At 35.3% G+C, this 18,340-nt stretch overlaps 1 protein-coding gene across 1 annotated transcript in view; it reads right to left on the reverse strand.

The window, feature by feature from the left end:
- mon2 (Mon2 homolog, regulator of endosome-to-Golgi trafficking) overlaps window positions 1-18,340 on the reverse strand; it is a 749,535-nt gene that overhangs the window by 690,328 nt on the left and 40,867 nt on the right. Inside the window, exon 3 of the mRNA XM_090397718.1 lies at window positions 6,814-6,877. Coding sequence (XP_090253844.1) covers window positions 6,814-6,877 — 64 coding nt within the window. The remainder of the gene's footprint in view (window positions 1-6,813; window positions 6,878-18,340) is intronic.

An 18,340-nucleotide genomic window follows, 5' to 3' on the forward strand; every position in this document is an offset into this window, starting at 1 on the left:
GAAGACAACTTAATGAAATGCTGTTAAATTACAGGTCTGTCTTATTACCTGCATTCCCACTTTTGATCATTTTCCAACAAGCTTTTAAGATCAGTTTTCTCTTCTTGTGCTGACTCTCACATGCTCATTTTGATACAAACATATTATAACAATAACCTCTTTCGCCTCTAAAAAACTTGTTAAATTCTTTTTTCTTCAAAATATTACTTCTCTTTTGCTCAACTTCTAACACTTTATAAGTCTCAGGTATGGGCAACATTGGAATAGTGTTCTAATATTTGTGGTTGTGCACCCAAACATCCGTATATATGTATATCATCCGCTTCTGTATATCTTGATGATATACAGAAGTGGTCAATCTGCTTAACAGGTTCACCTCCTTAGTTCCTTATTGAAAGAGGTAAGCAGGCAATCCGCTTACCTCCTTCAATCACTTTCCCATAGATGATGTTTCTGCATTATACTTTTTCTATAGGTACTTACATGAGCACTGCTCCACTGAACTAGCTACTAGCACTCCTCACCTTTTTCTAATCATGTAAGAACTAAACAAGTTGCTGGTCAACACCCATACACTGTCCAACTCCAAACATACCAAATGAACTTATCCTTTTCCTTCATTCTTTGGGACTAGCTTCCCCATACTGTTTTTCCCACTGAGTACAATCCCGAGTTCTTTAAGAAACACATTAATAGATTACTTCTTTTCCCCTAATCACTTACTTGCACATGTTGTGTTATTAGGTTTTGTGACCTTTCATGTGTAGAGTCATTATAAAAAAAAAACTGACATATCAATTCATCATCATCATCATCAAATTCCTGCTATGTACCCTCAAGGAGTGTACAGGATATGATAGTATTACATGAAAAAAATTACATCATTATTAATTTCCTATCTACAATTTTCCTCCAAATCAGTCTGTTACTTGTCAAGACTCCAACATTATCAGATCTTATATTTCTATCGTCTAAGCACTTTGTACCGTATCAATCCACCTATATCTTAGTCTTCCTCTGGGTCGTTTTCCTGCCAACCTGGCAGAGAACACTTGTTTTGCTAATCTTTCCTTGCCTATTCTGTTTAAGTGACCATACCACCTGAGATTAGCTCTGCTAACGCATTCCTGGATGCTGACAATGTCAAGTTCTTTCCTAATATCCTCGTTTTTAATATGATATTGCCATTGATGCCATCTGTTCACGCCTATAATCTTTCTCAGGACTCTCATATTTGTGGTCTCTAGTCTTTGGTCAAGTGTTTTACTTCTGACTCAGCTCTCAGATCCATAAGTTAAAACTGGTTTGAACACTATCTTGTATACAGCTAATTTAGTGTTCCGACTAATTTCTCTCTTATTCCATATGAATTTATTCAATTGACTTCCCACCATACCAGCTTTGCTGATTCTGTTGTTTATTTCTATATTTAATTTACCATCTTCAGTAAACATTGTGCCTAAATAGCTGAAATGTTTTACTTGTTCCACAGGTTCTCCATTCACAACACAGTTGACATTTTCAATGATTCTGCCTATTTTCATTGTCTCTGTCTTTTTATTGCTGACCTTCATACCATATCTATTACAATGGCTACTCAATATTAGTCAGAGAATCTTGCAGACTTGTAGCAGATTTATTTAGAAGTATAACATCATCTGGATAAAGCAAAGAGCTGACATTAACATCTCCAATTTTGATATCATGTTTAATACCACTTTCCTTCATAATGTGATCCATATAGATAATGAATAACAGAGGGGATAATGTACATCCTTGTCTCACACCAGATTTAACATTAAACCATCTTCCTGTACTTCCTTCAATTCTAACTGCTGACTTACAACTCAAATAAAGACTAAGTATTGCTTGATATAATACCCCATTGACACCATATAACTGCAGAGTATTGAATAGCTTCTCTCTTGGCACCTTGTCATATGCCTTTTCCAAATCGACAAAACTTAAATACAGATCTTTGTTATATTCCCATGCTTTCTCGACTATTTGTCGTAAAGTGAAGATCTGATCCTGACAGCCTCTAAGTGGCCTGAATCCAGCTTGTTCTTCACCAAGCTTTTCTTCCACAATTCTTCTCAACCATTTCTCAAGTATACTTGCATAGATCTTGCCAGGAACACTCAGTAGGGAAATACCTCTGTAATTCTCATATTCAGTTTTACTTCCCTTTTTATATATGGGTACTATGAGAGCTCTACTCCAATCATCGGGAATTCGTCCCTCTGTCCAGGTTTTCTGAACTGCAGTGCAGCCACTGTAAGACTCTTATACCATCATACTTCAGCATTTCTGGTCGAATATCATCTACTCCTGCTGCCTTTCCACATTTCAAGCCTTTGATGGCTTTTTCTACTTCAAGTATGGATATGTATTCCTGACTGCATGCCTGGTCAGTGTTTTTTACCACTGTGCTGTCATCACTGCTTGTTTCATTTAGCAGTTTTTCAAAGTAATTACTCCATACTTCAAGGATATCTTTTTCTCCAGTTTTCATGTCACCTTTATCATCTCTAACTCCTTTTACAGCATTCTTTCCTCCATTCCTAAGCTTCTTCAACAACCTCCAGAATATTTTGCCCCTTCTTGATATTTATTTTCTATATTCTTGCCAAAGTCCTCACATGACTTTTGTTTAGCTAGTTTTACACAGTATTTAGCATTCTTGCATTTGTCTCTATATTCTCTAAGAGCACAAGCTGACTTATTTGACAGGAACTTTTGATATGCTTTCTTCTTTTCCTTCACTGCCTCTTTAACTTCTTGTGTCCACCAGGGAGTTCTGATTTTTTTTATCCTTGCAGACAACCTCACCACATGCCTCTCTGACTGAATCAATCAGTGTTTTCTTCAGAGTTTGCCACTGAATCTCCAAAGTTTGATTCCTGTTCTCAAACTCTTCCATTTTTTCTTCAATAATCTTTGTGTATTTCAGTCTACAGTTCACATCTGAGAGCTGCTCAACTTTTATTCGCTTTAAAACTTTCTTACATGTTATTCTTTTCAATATGAAATTCAATTTTATCCTGCTCAAGACTAAATAGTGATCACTTCCAATTTCAAATCCTCTATACACTCTGGTGTCCTGCACCAGGGAGAAAACATCACTATTAACAATAACATAGTCAATGAGACTTTTCTTATTCCTAGCCTCTTCTCTAAATGTGAATTTGTGCACATTTTTATGTTGGAACATGGTTTTAGTAATAACAAGTTCATGTCCTGAGCAGAAATCCAACAGATATTTGCCATTATTATTAGCTTTGCTCTTTTCTCCAAATTTTCCCAAAATATTTTTGTATGTCTCACAATCATTTCCTACTCTGCTATTTAGATCCCCAACAAGGACCAACTTTTTTTTTTTCATTGTGTCAGTTGCTTTTTCTAAAGCTTCAAAAAATTCCTCCACTTCTACCTTAGTAGAACCTTCTGTGGGACCATAGGCACAAATAAGTCTCATTGTCCAGTTCCCCATTCTCATATTTGCATACATTACTCTACTTAAGACTGACTGCCATTCAAGAAGATTGGCCTCGTATTTTGTGTTGAATACTATGGCTACTTCCTTGTTTTCCTAGATTGTCATTGCCTGAATATAACATTTTGTATTTATTGCTCAGAAAGATCTCACCAGTTTTGGTCTTTTTTGTTTCAATCACCCCTATTTTGTCGATTTGGTACTTATCTAATTCCTCAGCTAGCTCCATTTCTTTGCCATTCAGGCTTCTTACGTTGATAGTACCGATCTTTAACTCTGGTGATGTTGAGTTGGGGTTTGTTTTCAGATTTGTTCCAGTAGCTGACTTTTCGCTGTTCGCCCTGGTTCCCTGGCGAAAACAACGGGGGCCTTGTTTAACCGGGCGATGCCCCAGTCGGCATGAAATTTTGTCATGTTGTACCATCACTTTTTATTTTAGTTTAACCAATAAGAATACAATTTGGTCGGCTAAATCCCAAATTGCCAGCCCATCCTCGTTCATTGAGTAACCAAGTAGATACCCAACAGGATGCACCACGAGAAGGTGAGGATTGGACATTAGGTCAGAAGCCCTGGTCGGTTCTCTGCATTCCTTTAAAGCCTATGTGGAGGTCTCCTCTCAGTTATACAGTTTTGACCCTTAAGCACCCCAATCAATTCAACTTATTGTAATTAATAATTAGTATACATTGTAATTTCCTTAAAAAATATTATTTCTTAATGAAATAATATTTCTTAGTGAAAATGGCAAAATAAGCATGGATATAGAAAACAGGATAAGAAAAGTCAGTATACAATGGAATCAATTGAATAAATTTACCTGAAGTAAGAGTAATTAACTAAAACACTAAAATAGTACTACTGAACAAGACAGTGTTCAAAATAATTTTAATTCACAGATAAGACAGGTTTGAGTTAGAAATCAAACAGCTAACAAAGATAAACCATCACAAATGTGACAATTCCAAGGAGATTTAGTGGAGTGAGTCTAGCCATAAATACTGTTACAACTTGAACAGCACATAAAGCTTTAATCTATCAGTAAATCATTTCAGCACAACATAGACACCACATGAATGGTGTGCATATAGCAGCACTTAATTTTCAAAATGTCCCCCTTTTGCCTTCACACAAGCCTGAAGGCTGTGAGGCCACATACTGATAGCAGCATGCAACATCGAATGGAAATGCAGCCACTGCTCACTCCAAATCCACCTTCAGGCTGGTGATGCTGAGGTGTAATTTCTTGCAGAATCTCTCAAGCTCTGACCACAATTTGAAGCCCAATGACGGACATTCACCCTCAACCACTGTTGTGTGGTCCTCTCCTTGTGTGCAAGGGCTGAGTCCTGTTCGAAGTTCCACTGCCTACTGTGAAACAAGTTGTTCATGGGCCATACCACAGGTTCCAGCACTGTGTCTTGATACACTTTGGCGATACACATTTCTTGCAGAAATGCAACTTGAATACCCCAATACATCACCCTCCCTCCACCAAACCATCACTGACATGGGAGTGGTGACCTCTGAATCCTGGGTGCTATGGCACATGCTGTACGACCATCTGAGGCATATACTCAATCATTGTGGTGGTAGGAAGCATCCAGTAAAATGATGATAGGCTCTCACCCCCACCCCCAGGTCATCACTTAGTATGCATAACATCATTTCTCTACAAAACATTCATCTTTCACAACATCACTTTCTGCATTCTCACAGAATTATGGCAAAGGCATGCCTTCACAGCCCTCGCAAGCTACTGCATCCTAACACAGCATGTTCGACCTGTTATTTGGAGGTCAGATACATCTCCTGTATCGTTATAACGGTTAACAGTCCAATACACAAACATCCTACTAATCCCAAGTGTTTGAGTGTGTTGAAAATAACAGGCGGATGCATTCCAACCATATGAAGTGCTATTACAGCTACACGATTCTCATAATCTCTCCACTACATGTTAACCTGTCCAGCTAGACCTCTCTCTCTCTCTCTCTACTGATAAAACATGCAAATGTTGGCTGCACACAGCACTGCTAACAGAACCTGTAACAGTATTTATTGCAAGACTGCGTATCAATGACAGAACCATTAAAAATGAAGATATCAGAAAAAAAACTTGACGCTGTTATTCAAAACTGTAAGCAAAGCTAATCTAAGACCATACAGTTACCTAAACAAATGAGCAATGGAAGATTAGCAAAATAAACATTGGGATCAAAAATAACTATCGACCCAAGAAAACATGGGTGAGTTGATACAATGAGGAGAGCTGTTAGAAGTTCAAAATGTATGAGCCGATCAAATAAGACTTGATATAGAGAAGACTAGTTTGGAAGATCGTTCTTGATAAACTAGTCATGAAATAATGTCGTTTATCATATCTGACATAATAACCCTTCCAAATATACATCAGAAAATGATGAATTATGAATAAAAGTATGAGAATGAGTTAGTAAATGTTTCACCCGTGTTTCATCTTCATTTATTGTTTATGACATACAGTAAACAAAGTAAACACCCTACCTTTCTCTTCTCAAGTATACCAATGCAGTTATAAGATTAAAGCACAAAAGCTCTAAATGGTAGGCCATTTACTTAAAAGACCATTTTTCAATCTATGTTGGCTGTCATATTCTCCATTACCTAAGTTACTTTAGAGAAATGAAAGGTCAAAGGAAAAATCTGATAAATACAGAATGTAAAGTATGTAAAATGAATGTGTAAAATATACCAGCTTCATAGATTTACAATTGCAAGACCTCATCCTTATCTCTTCCACATTCTGAAAAGTGGAATTATTTTCGACATTTAACACCAAATCAAACTACAAAAAATGGCATCTTGAATTCACAAAAAATGAACACTGAATTCACTTTCTGTATGGAAAATACAAAACATTAGAACTAAAAAACACTGATGCAAAACTATTTATGATATCAATGTTTTTTATGTCATTCCCCCTGCATTCCTAGAGAATTCTTGAAGCAATTAACAACACTTGGAATGCTTTATATAAATAAAAGTAGCAGAAGTTATACATTCATAACTCTTAAGTGATATATTCAGAACTGCAATTCATCAAGCTGAACTCTGAAACCTGAAATCAGATAAAACATAGTGCACAAAAAAAAAAAAAAAAAAAGCTGAAAACTTGAAACATGGTAATATTAAGGTGATATTTAGTGTTAGCAATGTTAAGTAAGCTTTGGTAGTTTTCTATGTTGTATTGCAACTTAAGTTTTTACAAAATGAGTCAGAAAATTCATGCAATAAAATAAGAGTAAAGATTCAAATTAATTTTTTTTTATTCTTACCAAGTCGAAGATCCTCATGTTTAGCAGCTGCATTGCGTACCTTGATGATGCCAGACTCGGCAGCCTATTATATATAATAAAATTAGTACTTAATATTAAAAAGAAGATAAGATTATTTCAAGTATGTAAACATACAAGGGTAGTCTGAAAAGTTCTCGGCCTAACAATGAAAAAACAAATTTATAATTTCAAAATTATTTTTATTTTTCAACATAATCTCCCTTAAGACTAATACGTTTATTCCAGCGATGCTCCAGCACCATTATCCCATACCTGTAGTGGTTCTCAGTAAGATCTGCAAAATACTCCTCTACAGCTACAATCACCTTTTGATTAGAAGAAAAATGCTGACCAGCGAGGAAGGGTTTTAGTTTTGGGAAGAGATAGAAGTCAGAGGAAGCCATATCTGGGGAATAGGGTAGATGTTCCAACAATTCATAGTGCAGATCCCTCAATTTTCCCATTGCCAAAAAACCTTTGTGGACAGGTGCATTGTCCTGATGAAAGATGATTTTTTCTTCTGCAAACCAGGTCTTTTCTCACGAATTTTTTTTGCTAGTCTGGGTAAAAGATTGGAATAATATTCCCCAGTTATTGTTTTACCCTTTTCAAGATAATTAATAAACAAAATGCTTTTAGCATCCCAAAACAACGATGCCATGACCTTTCCTGATGATAGACCCAACTTTGTCTTCTTTGGAACTGAACAACCAGCTTCTGTCCACTGTTTTGACTGCTGTTTGGATTCTGGTGTGTAATGGTGAATCCAAGTCTCATCATTAGTAATAAATCAATGCACAGTTTTATTCTTGTTAAAACACTCCAAGCATTGTTCAGAGATTATCATGCCAGTGTGTTTTTGATCTGCTGTGAGCAAGCCGGCTTCCATCTTGCACAAAGCTTTTTCATTTGCAATTCTTCATGCAAAATATATCCTAAATGTTCTTTCGAAATGCCTATAGTCTCAGCAATTTCATGCACATTGACTTGCCAGTCGTCCAATACCAAATCGTGCATTTGATTAATGATTTCTGATGTTGTTACACTTTTTGGACGTCCTTCGCGTGGATCATCTTCAACTGGTATGGCAACGTTTACACTCGGCAGCACATTTCTTAATTGTCGAAAACAAAGGAGAAGAGTGCCCATAAACTTTTATGAACTTCAAATGAATTTCTTTTGCCGTTAAACCTTCTTTTACAAAGAATTTTATAACCGCACGATACTCAATTTTACCATTTCAGGAGATACAGACAACGCTTTTGCTTCAGACAGGTGTATAAAACAAACTACTTGATAGAATGACTTGCAATTTCACATGGATGCTTATGACAGATGTACCAACTTAGGGAAAAAAAAAAAATCTTGAAGATAGTGTTGCCATCTATGGTCGAGGCCGAGAACTTTTCAGACCACTCTCGTAATTAAAGATAGTCCAGGAGGATATTGAAGGGAGAAAAAAAAAGATAAAAGTTTAGTAATTAGTCTGAATTGAATGAAAATTGAATTTATACAAAGCTAATCTATTTTGGGCTATGGAGCAGGTCCGTTTGTACAACTAGGTAAAAAATGTTATAACTGAGTGAGGTTTCAATCAAAGCATTAATTTACATACCTGCATAAAAATCTTTTTCGAGGTAAACATGGCAAAAACTTGTCAAGACTTGATCAGAACCAAACTGGTATGCAGTTAAAAGTGGTGAACACAAGATATCAATAACTGAGTGTAGAAATAACATTCACATAAATAAAAACCCTAAAAAAATCATCATAGAAAATTACAAAAAAAGATGAATTATGTAAAGGGTGGATTTTGAAAGAACTGAGAATAAAGAAAAGGAAAAACAACTTATTATTATATATATGGTAAGCCAGCAAAATATATAATGGATGCTGGCTATTCATTAAAAATTTTAATGTCTTTTAATATATCTTTTAACATACTTTATTACTACATATTCATCTTCAGTTGCAGCTTTAAACAAAGAAATTACTTGTCTGAAAGAGATCTTCAGCTCTCAACAGTATCCCAAACAACTCATCCTAAAATGAATCCATCTTCAAATATTCAAATTACGGAATGGTCTTCACTACTGAAAACTACAAAATTCACTCAAACATAGACCAACACACCCCAACTCAACATTACCAGAGTTCAAGATTGGTACTATATCAACATAAGAAGCCTGAATGACAAAGAAATGAAGCTAGCTGAAGAAATGGGACAAAATAGGTATGACTGAAACAAAAAAAGACAAAAACTGGTGAGTTTTTTCTGAGCAATAAATACAAAATGTTATATTTTGGCAATGACAATCAAGGAAAGGTAGAAGTAGTGATAGCATTCAACACGAAATGCGAAGCTAATCTTCTTGAATGGCAGGCAATTTTAAGTAAAGCGATGAAGGCAAATATCAGAATGGGGAAACAGGACAATGAGACTTATTTGTGCCTATGGTCCCTCAGAAGCTTCTCCTAAGGTAGAAGTGGAGGAATTATTACTATTATTATTCCTGGCAACTGCAAGGAGTCGACAGACTCATTGAGGGACACCGTAACATCATGTCAAACACAACTATTTGACATTCACACAGTATCTATCATACCTCGCCTTGAACTCATTCACGGTCATAGCACCCACAACAGACTCTGGCAGCTTATTAAACTCATTTACCACTCTCCAAATAAAAAACCTAGCTCTAACACCCCTGTTAACCATATTCTTGCCCAGCTTCCGTGTATGGCCCATAGTCCTCCCACCACCAGTCCTATTCTCAAAAATATCTTCTGGATTAATCTTATAGAAACCCTTCAGTAATTTGAATGTCTCAATCATATTTTGAGGCTTTAGAGAAAGCAACTGACACAATGAAAAAGGAAAAGTTGGTCCTTGTTAGGGAACTAAATAGCAAAGTACGAAATGATTGTCAGACATATAAAAATATTTTGGGAAAATTTGGAGAAAAGAGCAAAGCTAATAATAATGGCAAATACCTGTTGGATTTCTGCTCAAGACATGGACTGGTTATTACTAGCACAATGTTCCAACGCAAAAATATGCACAAATTCACATGGAGAGAAGAGGCAAGGAATAAGAAAAGTCTCATTAACTATGTTATTGTGGATAGTGATGTTTTCTCACTGGTGGAGGAACACTAGAGTATATAGAGGATTTGAAATTGGAAGTGATCACCATGCAGTCTTGAGCAGGATAAAATTGATTTTCATATTGAAAAGAAGAATATGTAAAACTTTTATTCACTTTAAAACTTTCTTACATGTTCTTAAGTTTTAAAGCGAATAAAAGTTGAGCTACTCTCAGATGTGAACTGTAGACTAAAATACACAAACATTATTCAAGAAAAAATGAAAGTTTGAGAACAGAAACCAAACCTTGGAGATTAGTGGCAAATCCTGAAGAAAACATTGATTGATTCATGTTGTCAGGTTGTCTGCAAGGATAGAAAAATCAGAACTCCATGGTGAACACATGAAGTTAAAGAGACAGTGAAGGAAAAGAAGAAAGCACACCAAAAGTTCCTGGCAAATAAGTCAGCTTGTGCTCTTAGAGAATATAGAGAGAAATGTAAGAAGGCTAAACACTGTGTAAAACTAGCTAAACAAAAGTCATGAGAAGACTTTGGTAAGAATATAGAAAATAAATATCATGAAAGTGGCAAGATATTCTGGAGGTTGTTGAAAAGGCTCAGAAATTGAGATAAGAGTACTGTAAAAGGAATTACAGATGATAAAGGTGACTGAAAACTGGTGAAAAAGACATCCTTGGTGTATGTAGTAATTACTTTGAAAAATTACTGAATGAAACAATCAGTGACAGCACAGTAGTAAAAAACACTGAACAATCATGCAATCAGAAATACATATCCATACTTTTAGTAGATTATATTCAACCAGAAATGCTCAAGTATGGAGGTGTAAAGGTTTTACAGTGGATGCACTGCATAGTTCAGAAAGCCTGGACAGAGGGACGAATTCCAGATGATTGGAGTAGAGCTCTCATAGTACCCATATATAAAAATGGAAATAAAACTGAATGTACGAATTACAGAGGTATTTCCCTACTAAGTGTTCCTGGTAAGATTTATGCAAGTATACTTGAGAAATGGTTGAGAAGGATTGTGGAAGGGAATCTTGGTTAAGAACAAGCTGGATTCAGGCCAAATACTGGCTGTCAGGATCAGATTTTCACTTTACGACAAACAGTTGCAAAATCATGGAATATAACAAAAATGTGCATTTAAGATTTGTAGACCTGCTAAAGGCATATATGACAAGGTGCCAAGAGAAAAGCAATTCAATTCACTACAGTTGCATGGTGTCAATGGAGCATTATATCAAGTATCAAGCAATATTTAGTCTTTATTTGAGTTGTAAATCAGCAGTTAGAACTGAATGAAGTATGGGAAGATGGTTTAATGTTAAATCTGGTGTGAGACAAGGATGAACATTATCCCCTCTATTATTCATTATCTATATGGATCACATTATGAAGGAAAGTGGTATTAAACATGATAGCAGAATTGGAGATGTTAACGTCAGCTCTTTACTTTATGCTGATGATGTTATACTTCTAAATAAATCCATTACAAGTCTGCAAGATTCTCTGACTAAATTGAATAAATGTTGTAATAGATTTGGTATGAAGATCAGCAATAACAAGGCAAAGACAATGAAAATAGGCAGAAGCATTGAAAATATCAACTGCATTATGAATGACGAACCTATAGAACAAGTAAAACATTTCAGCTACTTAGGCACGATTTTTAGTGAAAATGGCAAATTATATATGGAAATAGACAACACAATCAATAATGCTCTATGGTAGGAAGTCAACTGAATAAATTTAAATGGAATAAGAAAGAAATTAGTCACAATACTAAATTAGCTGTATACAGGACAGTGTTCAAATCAATTTTAACTTGTGGATCAGAGAGCTGGGTCAGAAATAAAACACTTGACCAAAGACTAGAGACCACAGATATGAGAGTCCTGAGAAAGATTAGACATGCGAACAGAGGCCATCAGTCGCAATATCATATTAAAAACAAGGATATTAGAAAAGAACTCAACTTTGTTAACATCCAGGAATATGTTAACAGAGCTAATCTCAACTGGTATGGTCACTTGAACAAAACGGGAAAGGAAGGATTAGCAAAACGAGTGTTCTCTGCCAGTTTTAAAGGAAAAAGACTCAGAGGAAGACCAAGTTATAGGTGGATTGATAAAGTAAAAAGTGCCTTAGAAGATAGAAATATAAGATCTGATAATGTTGGAGTCTTGACAGGTAACAGATTGATTTCAAGGAAAATTGTAGATAGGAAGTTAGTAATGATGTAAGTTTTTCATGTATTAGTATCATATCCTGTACACCCCATTGAGGGTACATATCAGGAATTTGATGAGGATGATGATGATGATAGAACCAGCATAACTCAAGCCAACATGCTACTATTCCATAATGTTGTTTATAAGTTTAAGTGCCAGTCAGGATGCAATACCAGTTATATTAGTTCTATCATTTGTTCTATTAAATCCCACTTAACTGAGCATTAACAAGATTGTAATATTCCCATACCAGATTTAAGATTAACATACTTTCACCACAAAGAAAAAACATAAACAAAAATATACCAGCAACAACAAAAATCCCACTACCAAGATATCCCTGCAAAGAATACATTTTCCAAGAAATTGAATCCAAATTACATTATTCTGAATCATTAGCAATAAGAATTACCCAATATGCCAAAAACACAAAATCACCATATTTACTGTCACCCTCACAGCAATTAAACAAAATAAATTACTTCCCTGCAATAGGGAAGGGATCTTCCCAGCTTCCCTAAATGCTCAAAATATTCTCATAAACACAGGTCTGTTATAAACAGAATCTTTTTTATGACATACTTATTTTAAAAAGGTTGGAAAATCGATAGCACAACAGGGTGATGGGTGGACTAACAAATAATCAAGCCATCTTATAAAGAACAAAAAGTGGAAATATTTCAAGCAGAAATATTCAAGAAATATTTCAAGCCACTTCAAGCCATGAGTAGATAATTTACATCATCATAATCATCATCAAATTCCTGACATTTACCCTAAAGGGGTGTATAGGATATGATAGTACTAAATGAAAAATTTACATCATTACTAACTTCCTATCTACAATTTTCCTCCAAATCAGTCTGTTACTTGTCAAGACTGCAACATTATCAGATCTTATATTTCTGTCGTCTAAGGCACTTTGTACTGCATCAATCCACCTATATCTTGGTCTTCCTCTGGGTCGTTTTCCTGCCAACCTGGCAGAGAACACTTGTTTTGCTAATCTTTCCTCGCCCAGTCTGTTTAAGTGACCATACCACCTGAGATTAGCTCGGCTAACGCATTCCTGGATACCAACAATGTCAAGTGCTTTCCTAATATCCTCGTTTTTAATATGATATATGATATTGCCATTGATGCCATCTGTTCATGCCTATAATCTTTCTCAGGACTCTCGTATCTGCGGTCTCTAGTCTTTGGTCAAGTATTTTACTTCTGATCCAGCTCTCAGATCCATAAGTTAAAACTGGTTTGAACACTGTCTTGTATACAGCTAATTTCGGAATAATTTCTCTCTTATTCCATATAAATTTATTCAGTTGACTTCCTATCATACCAGCGCTTTGTTGATTCTGTCATTTCCATATTTAATTTACCATCTTTACTAAAAATCGTGCTTAAGTGGCTGAGATGTTTTGCTTGTTCCACAGGTTCTCCGTTCACAACACAGTTGACATTTTCAACGATTCTACCTATTTTCATTGTCTTTGTCTTTTTATTGCTGACCTTCATAACATATCTATTACAACAGCTAGCTATTCAATTTAGTCTAGGAATCTTGAAGACTCACAGCGGATTTATTGATAAGTATAACATCATCCGCATAAAGCAAAGAGCTGACATCAACATCTCCAATTCTGATATCATGTTTAATACCACTTTTCTTCATAATGTGATCCATATAGATAATGAATAACAGAGGAGATAATGTACATCCTTGTCTCACACCAGATTTAACATTAAACCATCTTCCTGTACTTCCTTCAATTCTAACTGCTGACTTACAACTCCAATAAAGACTAAGTATTGCTTGATATATTGCCCCATTGACACCATATAACTGTAGCGTATTGAATAGCTTCTCTCTTGGCACCTTGTCATATGCCTTTTCCAGATCAACAAAACTTAAATACAGATCTTTGTTATATTCCCATGCTTTCTCAACTATTTGTCGTAAAGTGAAGATCTGATCCTGACACCCTCTATTTGGCCTGAATCCAGCTTGTTCTTCACCAAGCTTTTCTTCTATATTTCTTCTCAACCGTTTCTCAAGTATACTTGCATAAATCTTGCCAGGAACACTCAGTAAGGAAATACCTCTGTAATCCTCATATTCAGTTTTATTTCTCTTTATATATATTGGTACTATGAGAGCTCTACTCAAATCATCGGGAATTCGTCCCTCTGTCCAGGCAGCCACTGTAAGACTTTTATACCACCATACTTCAGCATTTCTGGTCGAATATCATCTACTCCTGCTGCCTTTCCACATTTCAAGCCTTTGATGGCTTTTTCTACTTCAAGTATGGATATGTATTCCTGATTGTATGCCTGTTGAGTGTTTTTTACCACTGTGCTATCACTGCTTGTTTGATTTAGCAATTTTTCGAAGTAATTACTCCATACTTCAAGGATATCTTTTTCTCCCGTTTTCCTGTCACCTTTGTCAATTTCTAACTCCCTTTACAGCACTCTTTCCTCCATTTAGATGTTCGCTGATTTACATTATATATTAATATAATGTGATGTAAATCATCTCTCTTAGAAATGGAGATGATTTACATCACATTATATTAATATATATAATGTAAATCAGCGAAAATCTAAAATATTCACAAATATCCAAGATCCAGTGGGTTTTGAACCCACAGCCTATGGGTTGGAGAACAGTCTTTCCCCAATCCATTTTCATGCTTCTATATGTATTGTGCTTTTAGGGTAGTTTATTAACTCAGTGATGTATGACCCTACTAATATGATGGATTGCTAAAGTTTGTCCTGCAATACCCAGAGAATGTAGAGGGCCATAAATGTAATGTTAGTTATAATTTATTTTGGTGCATGTAATTCTGTCAGTTGCACCATCTGTAACTTACTTCTTTGATTCCAAGCGCTCTTCAATTTGAATTTTTTTCTTTTTTTCTAAAGCAATAATCTTTCAGTTTTAACTGAATAAATCTTTATGGGCTAATGATTATGTAAATTTCACTACTATGTTTTTTGTTTTTTTTAACAGATTTCCTCTGTCTTCCATTTCTAACTTTTCTTCTAATTTCTGTTTAATCTTCATATATGGAACATATAAAAACCATGAAAAATCCTACCAAGTTTCTTCTCCTTCTCCCCTCTCTCAAAGAACTAATACTTCAATGTTCTCTTGTGTGGAAGTAATAAAGAATGAGACATGCTCAGAAATACAGTTGAGCAGCTTCCACTCCAGTACACATTTATGCTGCTAGATGTTTAAGCATTGAGCAGGAAAGTTATTCATTTATAATTTCATAAGGAAAACAGCAGAAATTATAACTTTTTTATTTTATAAGTTTCAAACTCTGAAGTAATTTCATTTAATTACTTCCAAAACATATGTTACCTTTGGCATCTTTCATAAGAATCAGCATACAACACTAATCTCAATATAACAAATAGTATGATCACATTTATTTGCTAGACTTTTTATCTAAATATTTTTTATACCTAAGCAAGACTTAAATATAAAAAAATAATAGCCAGCCTGGGTGACCAAGTGGTTAGCGTATCCGCTCTCCAGCCAAAAGGCTGTGGGTTCGAATCGTGCATTGGGCATGGATGTTTGTGATTGTCTGTGAAAATACTAGTGATAGTGTTGGGGAGTAGATGGTGTTGGTGTCGATGCAGTTCATGGACTGAGTGGAGGAGATGGACAGCTGTAGAGTGGGTGCCCTCCCTCGATGAGTCTTTGAACTCCTTGGAGGTGTCACATAATAATAATAATAATATTTAGATAAAAGGAAAGAAAAAAATTACATCCCAAAAAGTCTTGCTGATGACATACAAAAATGGAAAAATATATTTAAGTAACAATTTTAAGTTACAAAATTGGTAAAAACTTCATAAAATAAGTAGCATTTTATAATAAACTTCTTAACTTCCAATAATGAATTGGAAGTTAAGAAGTGTTTGAAGTTAAGAAGTGAGTGAAGGGGTATGAAGACGTTTCAAGAACGAAGGGATTGATAACATGGAATTACAAGATAAAAAAACTGTGAATGAAGGAATTTGAAAGGAAAAAAAGACTGATACATACTGTATGGAAGCCAGAAGTGTTTTATTGTTATTACTTAGGATATCTGACTTGTAACATGGAAATACTAATGTAACATGTTTAAGCAAAGTAGATTAGCTATTGAAAAACAAGAAATTATCATAGGAAATTTTAAGTATGACAACAGATTGGAAAGAGGAATCATCATCTCTTAAAAAAGCTGACTTTTTCCTGGAATGCTATCTGAAACAAGTGCCTCAGACAGCATGTAGCAGAAGGAACAAGAAGAGCAAGAGTTTGGGATGGATTTTGTGAAAAAGAAAGAGATCACACTGTTTTGACCTGGTGAGTGAAGGGGTATGAAGAAGTTTCAAGAACGAAGGGATTGATAACATGGAATTACAAGATAAAAAAACTGTGAATGAAGGAATTTGAAAGGAAAAAAAGACTGATACATACTGCATGGAAGCCAGTTCAGGAATATTTAAATAGCACTGAAAGACAAACTTATTATCCTCCTCCTCCTCAGTCACAGATGGATGACTAGGAAAATCAAACAGAACTGCACAAGAATAACTAGGAAGGTAATATATACATTGCAAGAAAGGGGAAAATGACTTCACTAGATGGAAACAATCAAATGACATCAGAGCTGTTTATTCCTACAGATTGAAGACTGCAAGTGAACAAAGTATACGGATTTAGAATATTACATACTCTGCATGTCAATAAGTCTGTATGAGATTTCTCCAAAGCCAATGTTTAATGAAAGTCTAATAGTTGAGACCCTAGGAATGTAAAAGATGATAGGACAGTTGTGGTCACATAAGGATAGTGCCAAAATGGAGGCATCAAATTATATATCTTCTTCAGTGGTGCAAATTAACTTTCTGGAAAAATTGGTCAAGACTTATATAAAACATGCATGGATAAGAACAAGATTCTATATAGAAGCTACTATGGATTTGTTATAGAGTGGTCCTGTTTAAGAAACAGGTCACATTTGATTTTATTTATTTATTTATTCATATGGAGTTTTTTTTCCTCCCCTTTCTGTCCCGTCTCTATTGGAGCGAGTTAAGCCCCCCCTCATGGGGGTTCAGTATTTATGGCTGTAGATCCATGTGTTCACGGGGCCGGTTTGCCTGCTTGCGAGATGAAAAACCCCCAGATAAACTGGGGGAAAAAATCCTGCTGTCCATGCCCAAGACCGGCTAACTTGGCTATGGCTGAGGAAGATCCTTAAGCTCCTCATGTCGGTGATGGGAATCGAACCCAGGACACTCCTTCCCCAGGCATATGGTTGCGAAGCGCAAAGCCACTAGGCTAACATGTGGACGTCACATTTGATAATAAGGTATCGAGAGTAATCAACGAGTGAAATGCATATACTGTGATATTTCAGGATTTTGCAAAGGGATTTGACATGTTTTCCACATGTCTAATTGATATTTAAGTTGCAATAGGTAGCTTTTGATAATGAGATTGTGGATTGGTTTAGCAATCTAAAAGGTATCAAAGAATCATGTACGGAAGAGAAATATCAGTAAAAAGGAAAGTAACAAGTGAGGTTCCTTAGTACTACTGGGAGACCTTAACATAAAGACAAAACAGCATGTTTAGAGATTGTCTCTATAAAGATACTGTTATATTCCAAGTGTTCAGTATTTACACAAAGGTTCAATTCCATTTGGTGCAATAACTTAACTGTTTCTTTTAGAATCCGGAAAATCACTGACTCAAGACCAAATACAAGAAATATACACATTTAATAAAACTAAAACAATATATATACTTTAAATAAAATTACATAACTACAAAAAATAACTGGAGCCAAGGCCTTCTAAAATAAATCTACACGTTAGAGATTTCCTTATCCAAAATTATTAAAATCACCCATTGTCTGAATCATTCTATTACTGGATTGTTTAACATACACCCTCTGTCCAAAGAAACCGAACTTTTCGCAAATAAAAGAACCTAGTGGCGCCACCTGTTTCATCTTTTTGTTATCGAAAGCAGCAACCTTCGTTAGTGTTGTGCCAACTGTTTGTGACATTTGTTTCATTAAAAGCCGATTTATAGTGACAATGTGTTTTGACGAATGGTCAGAAAATGAGTTTCAAACAGAGAGCTGCGATTGACTTTTGTGCT

The sequence above is a fragment of the Typopeltis vanoorti genome, chromosome 1 (genome assembly GCF_054136105.1).
Source record: "Typopeltis vanoorti isolate ZY-2024b chromosome 1, IOZ_Tvanoo_1.0, whole genome shotgun sequence".
NCBI lineage: Eukaryota > Metazoa > Arthropoda > Arachnida > Uropygi > Thelyphonidae > Typopeltis > Typopeltis vanoorti.